This window comes from Pseudoliparis swirei, chromosome 2 (genome assembly GCF_029220125.1).
Source record: "Pseudoliparis swirei isolate HS2019 ecotype Mariana Trench chromosome 2, NWPU_hadal_v1, whole genome shotgun sequence".
Classification (NCBI taxonomy): Eukaryota; Metazoa; Chordata; class Actinopteri; order Perciformes; family Liparidae; genus Pseudoliparis; species Pseudoliparis swirei.
In genome coordinates, this window is record NC_079389.1 from 20,941,618 (window position 1) to 20,959,444 (window position 17,827).

Genomic DNA, 17,827 nt, shown 5'->3' on the forward strand with positions numbered 1-17,827 from the left:
ACACACACACACACACTCCTCCCACATTGGGGAACTGATGAAGTTGAGCTGATAATAGTTCTCGTGTGATTGCTTTTATTGCACTTCCGAGGGACCGCAAGTGCGATTCTAGTTAATTAGACGATTCGTTTTAATTAACAAGTAATCATCAGTGAATCAAGAGGAGAGGAGTCGGCTCGGTGGTTTGCATGGTTTTACACGCAGGTCGGGTGATGTGGAAAGTCACTTTTTTTTTCAAATTTGTATTCAACTTTATTAGAAGAAAAAAAATTAACGAAAGTGACGAAATGGATGAAAATGTCAACGGGTTCGTCTGATTGCCTGATTATGCATAAAAGATGCGGGAGGACGGGTCATGTAAATACGTAGATTATTCCCAAAGTGCCCTTCGAAGAGCAACTCCATCAGACGCGAAGAAGACGAAGAAAAAGAAAAGGCCAGAATGGACGAGAGAAGAAGCGGGTCGGTCGGCTGCAGAGCCGCCGTGTTGCCGGGCGGGCGAGAGCAAACTGCACGGTCAGCGTTCACGTTCTGGCCCAAAGGTGCTTCACACACGCGGGGCGATAAAAAAAAGGGAATCGCACACGCCGGCAGATCATTGTGTGCAGGAGGAGAGCATCAGGCCACCGGGCAGCAGAGGGGGGGTCAAGGGTCACATGGACAAGAATGATATTTACCATTAACATCCCAGCCTGAGTGAAGACAGGTGTGTTTTTGTGAAAACTTGACCGTCTCTTTGAGGAGACGACGTGTCCTGATGGTTCGTCCGGCGTCTGTCCTCCTGATTTTTTTCCCGGTGGGCGGGAGGAGAGCAGAAGGTATTTCTGGACGGCGGATGGGTGGGTTTAGAGGTGGTCTGGAGGTGGGCGGATTAGAGGGGGAAGTGAAATGGGTTGATGGTGGGGGGGCAGGTGGATTGTGAAAGAGGGCGGAGGAGGACGAGGGGAAAAAAAGGTTTAGTTTGGATGAGAGAGAAGTAGATGGATACGAGGGGGGAGGAGGGGGAGGACTCAAGCATGGAGTGTGTGTGTGTGTGTGTGTGTGTGTGTGTGTGTGTGTGTGTGTGTGTGTGTGTGTGTGTGTGTGTGTGTGTGTGTGTGTGTGTGTGTGTGTGTGTGTGTGTGTGTGTGTGTGTGTGTGTGTGTGTGTGTGTGTGTGTGGACCAGCTTGACTTGTATGCCCTGACATGAAGGCCTCTGCTGGTGAAGGGAGGACCTTCTGTCCTCTCCTCACTCCTTTCATCGGCGGCTCGAGGGTTAAATGTGACTATCGTGTCTCTTCTACCCCCCCCCCCCTTTTTTTATTTCCTCTCCTCTTCCATCTCTTCTTCTTTCTTCTCCCCACTCGATACTTTCTCTCATACTTTCTTAATGTGTCCTCTTTTCCCGACGGTCTTCCCTCTTCTGTTGGTTTCCTCCCTCCATCATTTCCTCTCCTCTTCCATCCTTGTTTCTTCTCTTGTTTCTTCATGTTGTTTTATTCTCTTTCTCTTCTTTTTCTCATTATCTTCTCACCATTCAGTGATGAATCTCCTTTTATCTCAAAATGTGTTCTCTCATCCTGCCACCGGCCCACTTCTCTTTGCTTCCTCTCTCCCCTTCCCCCTCTCTTCTCTTCTTCTTGTCTGTTCTTCTTTCTTCTCCTCACCCTTGTTGTAGATTTCCTCCCCTTCTTGCTTAACATGATCTTCTCTTACTCTCTATAGTAACCCTTTTTCTCCTCTCCTCTCCTCCTCTCCTCTCCTCCTCTCCTCCTCTCCTCTGCCCCCTCTCAGCAGGATTATTGATGGCTTCCTATTCTCTGTGGCCGGGCAGACAGGAAACAGAAACCCTGCAAAGGGTGAAAGCCCTGAGGCAGGTGACCAGGTGAAAGGCTCTGCGTGTGTGTGTGTGTGTGTGTGTGTGTGTGTGTGTGTGTGTGTGTGTGTGTGTGTGTGTGTGTGTGTGTGTGTGTGTGTGTGTGTGTGTGTGTGTGTGTGTGTGTGTGTGTGTGTGTGTGTGTGTGTGTGTGTGTGTGTGTGTGTGTGTGTGTGTGTGTGTGTGTGTGTGTGTAGACGTGATGGGATTTGTGGCCCTGTTGGATTTATTGTGGCTGCGCTGACTGAAGCAAAAAGGTAAAAGGGGGGGGGGGGATTGGAAAAGAATTCATTTCATCCAGTAGGATGTGTGTGTGTGTGTGTGTGTGTGTGTGTGTGTGTGTGTGGCAGTGGACTCCTGCTACCTCCAGCCCCACAGGCCTCTCTGGATAAATGGATTTTCTTTTTCTATTCACGGAGGCACTGGACCTGATTTCCTTCTCTTTCTCTTCTCTCTTTCAATCTCCGTCTCCATCTCGGTTCTCGCCGAGCCACGAGAACGCGCTCACAGATGTTTGACCCTCAGCTCTATTATCCCGTGGATTACAGTTAATAGACTTTAAATTAATTTGATAATACTCCATTACAGAAGCTGGACTCATCAAAGGAAGGAGAAAGATCTCAAACGAAGCCCGCGTGCGGAAGTTTTTTTAATCCGGGGTTTATTGTTTTAATCACTCCCCCTTTTAGATTGTGGCGTGGCCGCTTCATCTTAGCTCCGCCCACAAATCTCCACAACATCCTGTTTCAACAGTGGTTTCTTTTAAAGGTCAAATATGTAATGTTAACAGGTTCACAGGTTCGCTGGTCCAGGATCAGGTTCACAGGTCAGCTGGTCCAGGATCAGGTTCACAGGTCAGCTGGTCCAGGATCAGGTTGTATACTCAGAGGAGAGGAAACACCCGAAAGCAACATGGAGGCAGTAAAGAGGCCGCTCACGTCTCCTCAGGAGGAAAACACTTCTCCTGCATCAGAGTCCTCGCGGTGGCCGACATGAGCCGAGCAGGATTAGCTTCGCCGGGTTTTGTGTTCATTCTGCTTTTTGTGAAGTGTCCACAATTGATAAGCTTAAGTCACGACCAGCCTCCGGCTTTCTGGTTTAATTAATATGAAAAAGGGTTGGGACATTGCAGCTGTGCTCTTTCTCGTTTGAATAAAGCTCCTCCGTTAAAACGCTTTTTAACACAAAGATCCTGAGCCGGTGTTTTATTTTAATGTAAGATTTGTCATTTAGCATTCACACTGTTTCTCACCAGACAGAACATCCTGCCCTTGGATTTGACTTTTCATATTCTGGTGGAGGCGCTTAGAGCCGTCCATCTGCTGAGAGAGAGAGAGAGAGAGAGATGTCCAGAGAGGGTCCGTCTCCAATCACCATGGTGATAAGTGCATTATGTCATGTCTTAGAGCGGCGAGGAGAGCTGTGAACCGAGGAGGAAGAGGAGGAGGAGGAGGAGGAGGAGGTTCAGTTTCATCACGACAAGCACATAAAAGTAAAGTAAAAAAAGGAATTACCTTGCATGTTGAAAACATCAAGTACATTTTAATCGAAAAAGACAAATATCTCCAATCCCTTAAATCAAAAAATCAAAAATGTGAAATGCTTATATTGCATGTGTAATGATATTTCAATTATTCCCTGTAAACATACAATAATGGACACACAAAGTGCCCCAGTACATATATATATATATATTTATTTGTATATATATCTATATATTTATTTGTATATATATCTATATATTTATATTTATATATATATTTATTTGTATATATATATTTATGTATTTGTATATATATATTGATATATATATACATATTTATATATATTTATTTGTATATATATCTATATATTTATTTGTATAAATATATATATTTATTTATATACAGTATATATATATATTTGTATATATATATGTATGTATTTGTATATAAATATTGATATATATACATATATATTTATATTTATTTGTATAAATATATATATATTTATTTGTATATATATTTATGTATTTGTATATTTATTTGTATATATATTTATTTATTTGTATATATATATATTTATTTGTATATATATCTATTTATTTATTTGTATAAATATATATATTTATTTATATATATATATATATTTGTATATATATATATGTATGTATTTGTACATATATATATTGATTGATATATACATATATATAAATATATTTATTTATATATATATTTATTTGTATATATATCTATATATTTATTTGTATATATATATTGATATATATATATATATATTTATTTGTATATATATATATATTTATTTATATATATATTTATTTATTTGTATATATATATATATTGAGCTCGCATCACCCCGAAACCACGATCGTGAGCCTTGATTGTTTGTTTACACTCCTTGACATTAAATATTGTTAAACTCAATCCACGCTCATCCGGAGCCTGATGTCCATCATCTGCCAAGAGCCCAGTCTCAGTTCCTCTCATCGTCGACACGACTGACGGCTGAACACGAATAAAGAAAACCCTGGAGACGTCCGTACGCTTCGCTGCGGCCGGCGACAGGCGGTGTGCTCCGTGTCGGGAGGAAGAGAAAACAAGGGAGCAGCTCGATGAGGACTTCACTGTCAAGAGGAGACGCCTTCCACGTGTCTGAAGCCGCCATCTTTAACGTTTCCTTTCATGTTTTCATTTTTTTGTGACGTGAACGTCGTAAAAACGCACAATATCCACGGAGAAAACGGTAAACGTGGTCACGTGACCTCTGACCTTCCTCCCCGATACCTTCGCTCGCGTCACTCCTCCTCGACTCGTGACTCACGCGTGAAACGCCGTCTCGCGGGCGGAGAGAGAGAGAGAGTCGTTATCTAGCGGCGGGGAGGTCGTCGGGTACAAGAGGAAATACACCGCTCGCCACTTCCTTGATTTTTCTTTCATTGGTCGCGTTTCTACATCAAATGAAGTGGGAAGACGATTATTTTTTCCACACACACACACACAGACATGTATTAGGCGTTCGATGGGGTCTCATATACAGCTCCCTGCATATGGTGCAGGGGGGTTCTGTAAATCAGCTTTGTCAATATTCCCTGGAGAAATAAAAAGGTAAAAAAATAAAAATACGCAACTTCCTCCTCTTCCCCAGGGAGAGGACAGGTGATCATCGCCGGCTGCCATTTATTCACTGACCTGCAAACCAGACGGGCTTCTTCTTCCTCTTCCTCTTCTTTTTTTTTTCTTCTTTCGGGTCAATTTTCTTTCTCTGAGGAGAAATTAATCACTTCTTGGTGTGTACGCCCACTGTGTGTGTGTGTGTGTAGGTGTGTGTGTGTGTGTGTGTGTGTGTGTGTGTGTGTGTGTGTGCGTGTGTGCGTGTGTGTGTGTGTGTGTGTGTGTGTTGGATGAGTTGATATTCAGGTTGTGGAACGAATGCTAATTTAATCAATATGCTGTAAATCCGACTGGGTGCTTACTCATGCTGGTCTGAGCGTCCCAGCAGGGGAAAAACATGAAGCAGTGTGTTCCACACACACACACACACACACACACACACACACACAGTTCAACAGCTTCCAGGTCTATATATAGGACTTCTATATGTGTTGTCTCTCTGGTTTCAGGGTTGTCGCTGTGTGTGTGCGAAGATCTGAAAAGGTTCTCCTCTTCATCACCTCAGACTCAGAGAGACTAAGGCCTCATTCAGATGTGTGTGTGTGTGTGTGTGTCTGACTATTCTCGCCTTGTTCCAGTAGAGATTAAAACAGTTGCAGAAGCCAAAAAAATAAGAAAAAAATGTGCAACGACTTTGTGATGCACACGAAGCACGTGACTTCAAAATAATATATATAAATAAAATAAGTAATACGTGAGTAGATTCCTACAGACGGAAGCCTTCCTCCACGTTATATTTCCACCTCGTTTCCCATGTGGTCTTCCCCCTATTTGAGTTCTGACTTGATTTGTTTGTGACCCCCCCCCCCCCCCTCTTCTGTAACAATTTACAATTTAATACGATCAATTTAAAAGCATTATCCTCTAAAATGTGATTGGAGGCGGGCTCAAGGTCGAGAGCGCGACATGAGCCGGGTGGTTCTGCCGAGCGAGGGATGAAACTCCGGATCGCTCACAACGCTCAACGGGAACGGAGAGACACGGGAACGCGTCAGCATCTTCTGTTGCTGATTTTGTTTTGGGGGACATTTTACATAAAGGATGAAAACACAAAAAACATTTAAAACTAAATGAAGCAACAACATTTCACAGAAAAGAATAAAACGTATTCGTTGGTATGAGAAACATTTTGCCAGGTTTTTTTCTCCGTTATGTTAATATGTGAAAACTGGAGGTAACAGAGTGTGTGTGTGTGTGTGAGTGTGTGTGTGTGTGTGTGTGTGTGTGTGCGTGTGTGTGTGTGTGTGTGCGTGTGTGTGTGTGTGTGTTTGAGTTATATATCATTTCAGTACATTTGAGTGTTTTTGTTCATGGGGAATGTCCCTAAATAAATCTTTTGAATTCAAGTGCACTTTTTTTTAAATTCAAGCCCAAAATATGATATTATCTATAACTTAACAAAATAAAATGACCTCCGGGCTTCTTCCTGTAGCGACTCGCTGAATGAATACACCTGGAGGCCGAGGCGGCACGTTCCACTTCCTGTCGCGGAGCCGTCTCGCCGAGCGGACGCATAAACCCGGAGAGGGTCGGTGACCCGTGTGTGGCGGCGTGACTCGTTATCAGCGGCTCCTCAAAGCGGCAGCTGGAGGAGGAAGGAGCCGGCTTCTCGAAGGCGTCTCCGGACCGCGGCCCAGGTGAAGCTCCTCCCCTCAGTGTCGCTGAAGCAGGAGGTGTCAGGAGGTCATCGAGGACCCGGTGTGGAGGCGTGAGCTCCGACACGCTGCTGCCGGCTCTCTTTCAGATTCGGGTTGTTTTGGGGTTTTTTTTAACGTTAATCCATGCGTGTCAGGTTTGGGAAGCATTTCTATCGACCCGATTGGGACCGGGTCCAACATTTCGGACCCTAAAGTGTGTGTTGGATGGATTCTCCCCCCCCCCCCCCCCCCCGGTCACACCAGGAAGCGGCAAAGTGAAATTCACTCATGCGATTTCGCAAGATAAGCTGGAAACAGCTCGGTGACGGAGGAGAGGCTCCTCCCCCTCCGGAGGAAGTGTCACCCCTCAGGTTTTCAGATTCAATATAGAATATATCATTTAAACTCAAAGCATTCCTGTTTACACCGGCATCGAGTTACATTTCATATTCTACGGGCTGCTTTTTATCTTTTGGGTTTATTTCTTTTTCTTTCTTTTTTGTATTGTGTTTTTTGTGTGTTTTGCACTTTGCTCTTCTAGCTGTCGACATGTTTTGGCCTCTGTTATTGTCATTTTGTTTTAATTCTTCTGTACTGCACTTTGCGACACTTTGTCTATGATGAGTGCGAAATAAATAAACTTCACTCACTTACTTACACACTAATATCAGAATCAGAAACTTTTTATTGCCATGTATATTTACATATACAAATAATGTGTCGTGGCGGGTGGTGCAACAAGAGAAAATGACTTTAACAACAATAAACACAGTGCGATGATTTAATAGGAGGTTAAGTGCACAGACGGGCAGGTTTCAGATATTTAACAAGTGTAAGTGTATTTAAGGTGAAGAGTTATGCGTATTTAAGTGTGTTTAAGTGTATTTTAATGATGAATTAAGTTAAGTCGTGTTGATAAACAGACATTTAAGAGTTTCTCTTTTTCCATTTAAATTCCAAAAATCACCGTAAGAGCTATATGGAACAAATGAAACAGAAATGAGCTCTTATGATGTAAACATTAATTAGATGATATTCATATATACATGTGGACATTAATCACAACATGTTCTCTTTCTTAAAGGGAATACAGCTCAATGTTAGCATTAGCATCTTATTACAATACTTGTTACAAGTTCAATAAAAAATAAAGTCACTAAACATGTAGTCAAAGCCCAAATAATAATAATAATAATAGGTTAGACTTCTATAGCGCTTTTCTAGTACACAAAGACGCTTAAATAAAAGGGAATACAGCTAAATGTTAGCATTAGCATCTTATTACAATACATTTTACAAGTTAATTAAAAAATAAAGTCACTAAACATGTAGTCAAAGCCCAAATATAGCGCTATTCTAGTGCACAAAGACGCTTAAATAAAACACAAAGCAGTTCATAAAGTAACTTATATACTTCAGAAAAATTCTCATGAACACCTTTTTTGTTGTTGTTGTTGTTGTTGTTGTGTATTTCATTCAGTCAATCAAATCAAATACAATATTATTCTATATGATATACAAAACAGAAAGACTGAAAAGGTATAGGTAGAAGCAAAAAATGCTTATATATTCCTATCCTAAATTAATATCAAATAAATCAGAAAATTAATATTAAATAATCCTTCAGTACACCTAGCTAACGTACTTTTTGCAAAGTCAAGTTACAACATTCACATCTACTTCCTGTCTCACCGGAAAAGCTTCAAAATAAAATGGCTTAAAACATACAAAGGCACTTACAAAACAAAAGCTTACGGGAAATCGTCCCCATATGAACAGAACCTCATTTAGTCATTCACATGTTCATCTTCTTTTTATTTAGCTGGGAACAAACAGAAAAGAAGAGGGCCATGACGTGTTATTCAATTAAAGAGACACTTTTTATTCCACTACTCTCTGTTATTATCAAAATATGGATTTTTCTTCGGAGCCCAGAACATAAAAACAAATCCTCTTGGAAACATGATTTAGATTTCCCTGCAGCGCAGTGACCCGCCGGTGATTGTCCACACATGTTCCTGCACCTGTAAACACGTGACCGCGCTTTAGGTGACAGCATGTTAATGACACGGAGGCGTGTGTTACCGGGCAGGATACACAGTGATTCCATTATCATTGATTAGGTGACGGAGTGTGTGTGCCAAAAGCATGTTGGTGTGACACACACTGTAAAGGGATTAGAAGTATGGGAGCCAAGAAATGTGTGTGTGTGTGTGTGAGTGTGTATGTGTGTGAGTGTGTGTGTGTGTGTGTGTGTGTGTGTGTGTGTGTGTGTGTGTGTGTGTGTGTGTGTGTGTGTGTGTGTGTGTGTGTGTGAGTGTGTGTGTGTGTGTGTGTGTGTGTGTGTGTGTGTGTGTGACAGAACATTAGTCAGAGTGCTTGTGCTATCAAATGAGGCATTACTGTACTCAGGGTGGAGGTCAGTGGAGCGCCGTGTGTGTGTGTGAGTGTGTGTGTGAGTGTGTGTGTGTGTGTGTGTGTGTGTGTGTGTGTGTGTGTGTGTGTGAGTGTGTGTGTGTATGTGTGTGTGTGTGTCAGGAGGAGAGCGTCTCTGTTGTCTCCTCGTGTTGAAGGTGCCGTGTCTAACGGACGCTCGCCTGGCCAACACCGACACACCGTATCCTCTGTTTGGGAATTTGAAAAGCGCTGATGTCACCACTCAGTAGGTCATCAATTCATATATATTTTATATTTTTATGTCTATCTACTTATCTCCAGGCTCAAATGATTTTGCCTCTTGCTATTAGCGTAGCGGCCCAATCAACAATAACAACAACAACACGCCAACCGGGAAGTCTGTTTCTGTCTGTTTCGCTGTCTTTTTTAATTTGTGATTATCCGAAATTTGCCGGCAAGAATTTGCATTGATTTGAAGATGTGTTCAAGGTCACTCTGTAAGTTTGATATTCTCTCTCCTTTGAGCTCTGTTTTGGTCTCCACCAGTTTATGAGGGGAATATTAATCTATTTAGCAGCTAAATGCTAAAGTGTGTTCACCTGCAATTGTGACATGCTCACTATTGATTATATAGAAATGTTCAGAGAACATTTTGAATGGAATATATATATATATGATATTTCAGTTTTTATTTTGTAATAAATTTGCAGAAAATATATATATATCTATATATATATATAAATATAAATATATATATCTGTAGATATATAGATAGATATATGTGATATTTCTGTTTTTCTTTTTTAATAAATTTGCAAATATATATATATATATATATATATATATATATATATATATATATATATATATATGTTAATCCAATCTGTATGTTTATGTTTCTCCACAAAAAGTTGAGACTGAATTGTATGTGACTTCGGAGTTTGAAATGTAAAATCAGCTTTTGTTGTATATATTTTTATTTGAATAATATGAATACATCTTTGGACAGAACCAGCACACATTACATGTAAATAAGTGCAACTTAAGACCTGTCAGTCCATTTGGAAATGATGGAGAATAGCTTATTGTGTTCTGATTGGCACTTTTCTGGTCATTTCAACACATTTACACTCTATAATAACACGTATAGCTTGCTAAAAGTATGAAATAATACAGACGTATTGAGCCCCACACCCACGTGACACCAAATGGAAACCAGGAGAGCTGCAGCAGCCCGTCGGCTCTGGACTCTGAGCTGAAGCCACAGTGCCCCCTGCTGGTGGGTCGAGGAACAGCATTCAGATTCTTTAGTAATTGCACTCATTATTTCAGCGGTTTTTTTGTGCATGATTTCTTTATCAAATGTCTCGTCCACTACCAAAGAGTTTATGAGACAAATAAAGACAAACAATTGTAAGAAGAATGGTGTCTAAAATATCATTGTTGCTCTGTTATGAAGATGTCTCGAGTCATGCTGGCTCCATCTCGACTGGTATCGACTATTCATGTCTCATTGACTGAGCACACGAGGAAGGAAGGAAGGAAGGAAGGGAGGGAGGTAGGGGAGGGATGGAGGAAGGAAGGAAGAAAGAAAGGGAGGGAGGGAGGGGAGGGAGGGATGGAGGAAGGAAGGAAGGAAGGGAGGGAGGGAGGAAGGAAGGGAGGTGAAGGAAGGAAATCAAATGTGATACGTAACAATATTATACATATATATATATAAATATATATATATATATAGCATTAATGTCAAGCTGGGATCGCCTCCAGCGCCCCGCAACCCTAAAAAAGGATAAGCGGTTCTCCAGGCTGCCGCTGATGTAAAGATTACATATCATTTGACTCTGTGGGCCTTGTGATGCATTATTTGACAGGAGGAGAGAGATAGAGAAAGAGAAGGAGCGAGAGAGAGAGAGAGAGAGAGAGAGAGAGGGAGGGAGAGAAGGAGCGAGAGAGAGAGAGTGAGAGAGAGAGAGAGAGAGAGAGAGAGAGAGAGAGAGAGAGAGGAGCGAGAGAGAGAGAGAGGAGAGAGAGAGAGAGAGAGTGAGAGAGAGAGGAGAGAGAGAGAGAGAGGAGAGAGAGAGAGAGGAGAGAGAGGGAGAGAGAGAGAGAGAGAGAGAGAGAGGGGAGAGAGAGAGGAGAGAGAGAGAGAGAGAGAGAGAGAGAGAGGGAGAGAGAGAGAGGAGAGAGAGAGAGAGAGAGAGAGAAGAGAGAGAGAGAGAGAGAGAGAGAGAGAGAGGGAGGAGAGAGAGAGAGAGAGAGAGAGAGAGAGAGAGAGAGAGAGGGAGGGAGAGAAGGAGCGAGAGAGAGAGAGAGAGAGAGAGAGAGAGAGAGAGAGAGAGGGGGGGGGGGGAGGGAGAGACAGTCAGGAAACCCTTCTGAGGCTGCCTGTTTGAGTGTTGCGCCCAGAGGGGAACGTGGAAGTGACTTTGTCTTTGACAGCAAAGTGCTGTTGGACCGCCTGAGGCTACTTCCTTTTCCTGTCTGCTGCTCCTCTTCCTCTTCCTCTCTCTCTCTCGTTCATCTTCCATTTCAGCTCAGTGTCGCTCCTCAGAGGACAATAAGAAACGGAGCAATACACAGGAAGGGATGCAAACATACAGAATACTGAACCGCTGTCAGGTCAAAACACATGGTTTTCATGTGTGTTGTGATTTAGGTTTCTAAAACATGTTTGCATACATATATATATATATATATATGTGTGTATATACATATATATATGTATATACATATATACATATAAATATATTTATACAAAACAAACGTCCAAATTGGGATTTTTCATATTATATCTCCTTAAATATATACAATAAGTTTGATTTCAGGCCAGAGCAAGAAAACTGCTTGGACATAATTAAAAATAATGTCCCACATTATTGTTTTTTTCTATTTAAATAAAGAATTAAAATGCAATTGAAATACTGCGAGTCATTTAAAGGACAATATATTGCAATGAGAAGGAGATCCTTCCTGATTGCAGGGAAAACACTGCTGCAACATTATGTCATCTACACGTCAAAATACCTTTAAAGTCTCTTTTTCATGAGCTCGGTTTGGTCAATATCGATTTCTCCGATATAAATGTTTAGGAGCTTGACCCCGGGAAACAAGTGTCAATTTCCCTGCCTTAATTGCCTTTATGTAAATATATAAATATATATATAAATGGTTTATTTTATACTACCGTGTCATTTGCAAGTGCTTTCATCATTTCAAGTGTTTGATTGTAAATGTTATTTTCTTTTTATATTAAACATGTTCATCAACCAGATGATTAAATTAAAAGTAAAAACCAAAAAGCGAGATGTTGAGCAGATGCAATATCAAACCAATATATATATATATTATACACTTAATATAAAATACTGTAGTAATAGTGTAAACTGGATTTCTCCATATTGATAAACTTGTAAGGGGTGAATGATGTGTTCAGGGACGTTCTCACAACGTGGGAATAAAAAAGCCTGGACATTACCCTCAGCCACTGGGTCACATACTGGGAGCCGGGTCTCCTCTTCTCCCCCCTCCTCCACTAATTACTACAACCAGTCAGCCTCTTTCGGTTGCTGCGGCGACCGGCCGTCGTCACGGCAACCCCAGTGGTCTATCTGGCGTGGTGGGGGTGTTATCAGGAGGCGAGATAAGAGTTCATTCCTGCTTCAGTTGATAAGGAGCCGGTCTCCTCACGCCGGCTGAACTTCAGAGGCCGCGAGCGTCCGGGTCGATATCCGGCTAGCATGACACTCATTTTTATTTTAAAGTAACCGCTTCCAGAGCACCGAGCCAGACTCTGGATTACATGTTGGGAGGAGATTACTGAAAATATTACGCAATCTTTACAGATGTTAAACTCTGGATTATGTTCCATCGAGCCGGAGAGGAGAACCTGGACCAGATCTTTCATTTAACCTTTTTAATGGATCATTAAAGACTGATATGTAAAATGTTCCTCCAGTGTGGCTTCATTGCCATTTTTATTATCGGTCATATAAAAAGATTCATCTACATCGTTGGGAGAACAAACAAATACAAAATGTTAAATTATTTAAAAACGGACCAAGAAGAACAAAAAATTGGACACTGAAAACCTAAATCTGATAAACAATCAGAACATCAAATCACATGAAGAAACAATGAATCACATTAATTATTAAGTCACATTAAGCATTAAGTCACATTGAGACAGATTAAATCACATTAAATCAGATTAAGTCAGATTGAGTCACATTAAATCACATTAAATCAGATTAAGTCACATTAACTCAGATTAAGTCACATTAAATCAGATTAAGACACATTAAAACAGATTAAGTCACATTAAATCAGATTAAATCAGATTAAGACACATTAATCAGATTAAGTAAGATTAAAACAGATTAAGTCACATTTAAACAGATTAAGACAGATTAAATCACATTAACTCAGATTAAGACACATTAAACATGACCTCACATTTACTGGTGGGTGGTGTGGCTCAGCGGCAGCCGCACTCGTCCACCACCATGTCCTGGTAGTGGCGCAGCACCACGTTGTCGTTGTTGTCGTAGTAGAGCATGGAGATGGGCGACAGGTGCGTGGGCACGCAGCAGGGCTGCGGCGTGCCGCGCGGGTCCAGCGAGTGCACCAGCGTCTGCAGGATGGCGTGGTTGGTGCCGTTCAGGCTCTCGCTGAGCGGGAACGGGCACTCGCCGTGGCAGTAGTTGGCCAGGTAGCCCTGCGGCGCGATGATCCAGTCCTGCCAGCCCACGTCCTTGAAGTCGATGTAGAGGCGGCGGGCCTTGCACACGCTGCTGGGCGTCACCGGCGGGTGGGCGGCGCTCCGCCGGCCCCGCCCCCCCCGCCCGGAGCGACACTGGCGAGGGTCGAGGGACACGGCCACCAGCGAGGCCCGGACCGGCGGCGGGGCGGAGGCCGGCTCCGGCGGCAGGGAGCCGCCCGGCCGGAAGGGAAGCGGCTCCTCGGGCTCCGCCTCCAGCAGCTCCAGCAGCAGCCCGTCGTTGCGGCCCGGCTCGCGGCGCCAGCCCTCCGCCAGCGCCGTGACGTCCACGGCGAGGGACGCCGGCTCGCGCCGCAGCCGCACCGACCGGGACAGCAGGAGCCTGCGGCCGGCCTCGGGGGCGGCGCCCCTCAGCGCGGCCCGGACCACTCGGTACAGGGACACGCCGAGGGCCCGGGGCCCCCGCGGCGGCTCCCGGTGGAACGTGAGCTCCAGCCGAGCCAGAGACAGCAGCTCGGCGGGCTGCAGGACCGACATGTTGAAGTAGAGCTGCTGCTCCAGGCGGCCGCCGCTCCAGCCGGAGAGCGGCCGGCCTGCAACCACAGAGCGACAATCAGGGGACGAGCAGATTCTCCCTCATAGAATATTGTGGCCCCTGTTACAGCCGGTCACTCGACGGAGGGGAATACACAGCGTAGGTGTGAATGTGAGCGGCCGTCTGGCTCTATACGAACTCGGTGATTGGCTGGCGGCCTCTCCAGGGTGTCAGCTGGGTTCGCCCCCCCCACGGCCCTGACTAGGATAAGCGCATAGTTCCCCAAACCTTTTTTCCTGTGAGGGCCGCATAACTTTTCCCTTCTCTGATGGGGGTCAGTGTGACGATCACAGGGAGCCTACATGTAAACATGTATTGTTTTCCAGAAAGCCACATAACCAAATATTAATAACCCTTTCCGGGATCTTCACAGAAAAAAAAGGGAGGAAATAAATAAAACTATTTATGAAATAATAACCAAATAACCCTCTCTGTGTTCTTCACAGATAAAAAGTTTATTGAAACTTAAACTTTCTTAACAGGTAAAAGTTTAGCTTAGTTGTCAGAGCAGAATCTCTTCCTCAAGCGACTCACATGAGCATCTCTCTAGTTCTTGTGTTCCTTCCTTATAAACAGGGTTCCCACACATTTTGATCAAAGGATTTCCAGAACTTTTAACCAAATGTCCATGACCAAACTGAAATCTCGGTATAAACATGACATATTTTTTTTTTTTTACATGTTGTGTATTGAGAGCGTACGCCGGCTTATATTTTTAGCGTAATGCTTTAAATAAACATATTAATTATTTCAAACTCGGCGTAAATGAACATGTGATAACAAATTTCCAGGACTTCTGCAAAACTTTTATGATTTAAGTTTTTTTTCATTACTTTTCCAGGCCTGGAAATGACCATTTTAAAATTCCATGACTTTTCCAGGTTTTCCATGACCGTACGAACCCCGTTATAATCCTCTTATAGGTTCCAGTCGGCTGCTGTTTGCAGCACTCTCATCAACTGCGTTGTGAAAACTACAAAGCGAGCGGGCTGAGAAACAGAACTAAGTCGCCATTATTCAGTTCTTTTTGACAGCGGCTAGTCGAGGATTTGCGTGGCGAGACTGAAACAATTAAAAATTTAAAATAAAGAAATCACAATGCGTCTCTGGTATTGTTCAGGGGCCGGGCCAAATGTGGAGGCGGTCCGTATCCGGCCCGCGGGCCTTAGTTTGGGGACCACTGGATAAGCGGTTTGAAGTATGACAATTAGAACCAATACTCCCAACATGTGATAATCATTTACATTACAATCCCAGTTGATTTAGAAAACAAAAAGGAATTGTTGTCAGGTTTAGGGAAAGTCACCACAGACGCCGAGTTCATGATAAATAGAACAAAAACAAATACGTTGCAATACTTACGTACCCTTAATTCACCTTTGTGTTACCTTCTTCCGCAGTGATTTACCGACATGCATTCACAACTTTAAAGCTGTGCGTGTTGATGCTGACCGTGCAGTTTCACACATGGGTAAGTCTATCATTTATTCAACTTTAAATAATATGAATATTTTATTAAAAACAAACTCTACAGTGGACCATCCAACCTGATCGTATCCACCTTAAACCAACAAATAAACCTCCATCCATTAGTTAAAGTTAAAATAATGTGAAAAGAGTAACAATGAATACCAAAATGAAATAGTTGCATTGAAGAGTTGGATGCACTTAATTGAACGTCTCACACACACACACACCTTGGTCTTGCACGTAGCGGATGATGTTGCCGCGGACTCCATACTCGGACACCGTGCAGGGCTCGCTCTCCTGGGCCTCGTCGCCCTCTGACCGTCGGAACATCCTCCAGAGCGCGGAGGGGACGCGGCGGCCCGGCGGCGGCGGGCTCCCCGCGGCGGGCCGAGGCCGCCCGGAGAGGCCGAAGGAGCCGAGGAACAGCCGCTGCGGGCTCTCCGCCTCCTCCACGTGTGAGAGCGCGCACGAGCCGAGGAGGAGGAGGAGGTGGAGGAGGTGGTGGAGAAGGCACGCCGCCCGCAGCGCCAGAGGAGTCCCGCGCGGCCTCATGGTTGTCTGAGGTCTCTCGGGTGTGATGACTCCTCACCTGGAGTGATCCCCACAAAGTGGGCGGGGTTTAGTGTGAACCTCCCGGCGTGCAGCTCATTATGTTAATGAGAAGCAGGCAGACATGCAGGTGACAAGGGAGGGGGGCAGGTGAGAAGGGAGGGGCATGCGGGTGATAAGGAAGGGGGGGGCAGGCATGCATGTGATAGGGGGGGAGGGGTCCTCAGCAAAGAAAACAACAGCACGCCACTTCAACAGTGTTGAATAATGTCGTTGTGAACATGTATTCTGAGGGTCCGGCAGGGTCACAGGGTCACGGGGTCACAGGGTCACGGGGTCACCAGCGAAACACAAAGAGATATTAGAGATGAAACTCTCCAAACACAAAGCAGTTTAAATTCCCATGTGAGGGATTTAGGGGAATCTGTTCTGTCCTTCTGTCCTTGTGGAACTTTCGCTCTGTCGGTCAGTTGTTGACTGTCTGTTGTTGACTGTCTGTTGTTGACGGTCTGTTGTTGTTGACTGTCTGTTGTTGACTGTCTGTTGTCAGATCTCTGTCCGACCTGCATGTATGTCTTTTGTTGTTTGTCTGTGTCTGACTATTGTATATATTTAATGTAATTATATATTTATTGACTTGATGCTTCATGTTGTCTGTTGTTTTTGTGTCTCTGATGTTTTTATTTTGCCCATTTTTACAAAGTTCTCCCTTCATTGTTTTTGCTTTCTCTGTTTTGAATGCGAGTCTCACTCATAAGACATTTAAATCACTTTAGTTAAGGATGCACACACACACACACACACAGTTTTCTTGCGCCCCCTAGTGCCCATTTGAGGAACCTCCTTTTTGTAATCCTTCAAACTGAACGAGGGGCCCAGGTGTGTCCAATGTCACTGATTACTCCTCACTCAGGTACGCAGCCCTGGAGACAGAAAGCGCTGACTCAGCACTCCGGTGACGACATGACACTTTACGGGCGAGTGGTCTGAGCTCCACGTCACGGCCGAGCGCCACGGTGTCGTGGTCACGACGACGGACGCCTGGAAGGTCGCTCAAACCCACGAGACTGAAGAGACTAGTTGGTGTTCTTTGGTTTAGTTTGGAGCGTTGCCGTAACAACATTCCTAACCGGCATGTTGATGGTGTTATTACAATAACAGGAATACATACATATCAATGGAGCAGAGCACGCCAATATCACCATCAGTTATGAGAGATGACATCACTGATGTGAAGCCTTCAGAAATCACCTCCCTGTCTGGTGTGTCCAGGTCAAAAAGTCAGAATTATGAGATAATCTCATAATCCCACGTTAACAAGAAAGCAATCGAAGTATTTCATCCGTTGAAAAGCCACGTTTAAAATAGTCTTCAATATACTGAAGATCCATTTCTGTCGTCTAGGGTGAGTTATGCTGAAGAGCAGCGCCTGTTTA

The 17,827-nt window shown here is 43.6% G+C and overlaps 1 protein-coding gene across 1 annotated transcript; it reads right to left on the reverse strand.

The window, feature by feature from the left end:
• Positions 1-13,066: 13,066 nt before the first annotated feature.
• gdf3 (growth differentiation factor 3) lies at positions 13,067-16,394 on the reverse strand. Its single transcript, XM_056428132.1, has 2 exons — positions 16,070-16,394; positions 13,067-14,370 (listed from the first exon to the last, which is right to left on the reverse strand). The coding sequence occupies exons 1-2, from the start codon at positions 16,392-16,394 to the stop codon at positions 13,535-13,537; spliced, it is 1,161 nt and encodes a 386-aa protein (XP_056284107.1). The 3' UTR covers positions 13,067-13,534.
• Positions 16,395-17,827: the final 1,433 nt, after the last annotated feature.

What these genes read in the sequence shown, in the direction of transcription:
- gdf3 (XM_056428132.1), bottom strand. Translation starts at nt 16,394, where the DNA reads ATGAGGCCGCGCGGGACTCCTCTGGCGCTGCGGGCGGCGTGCCTTCTC. An exon ending in CCGCTACGTGCAAGACCAAG is followed by an intron (nt 14,371 to 16,069) that starts GTGTGTGTGTGT and finishes CTGTGGTTGCAG; the next exon opens with GCCGGCCGCTCTCCGGCTGG.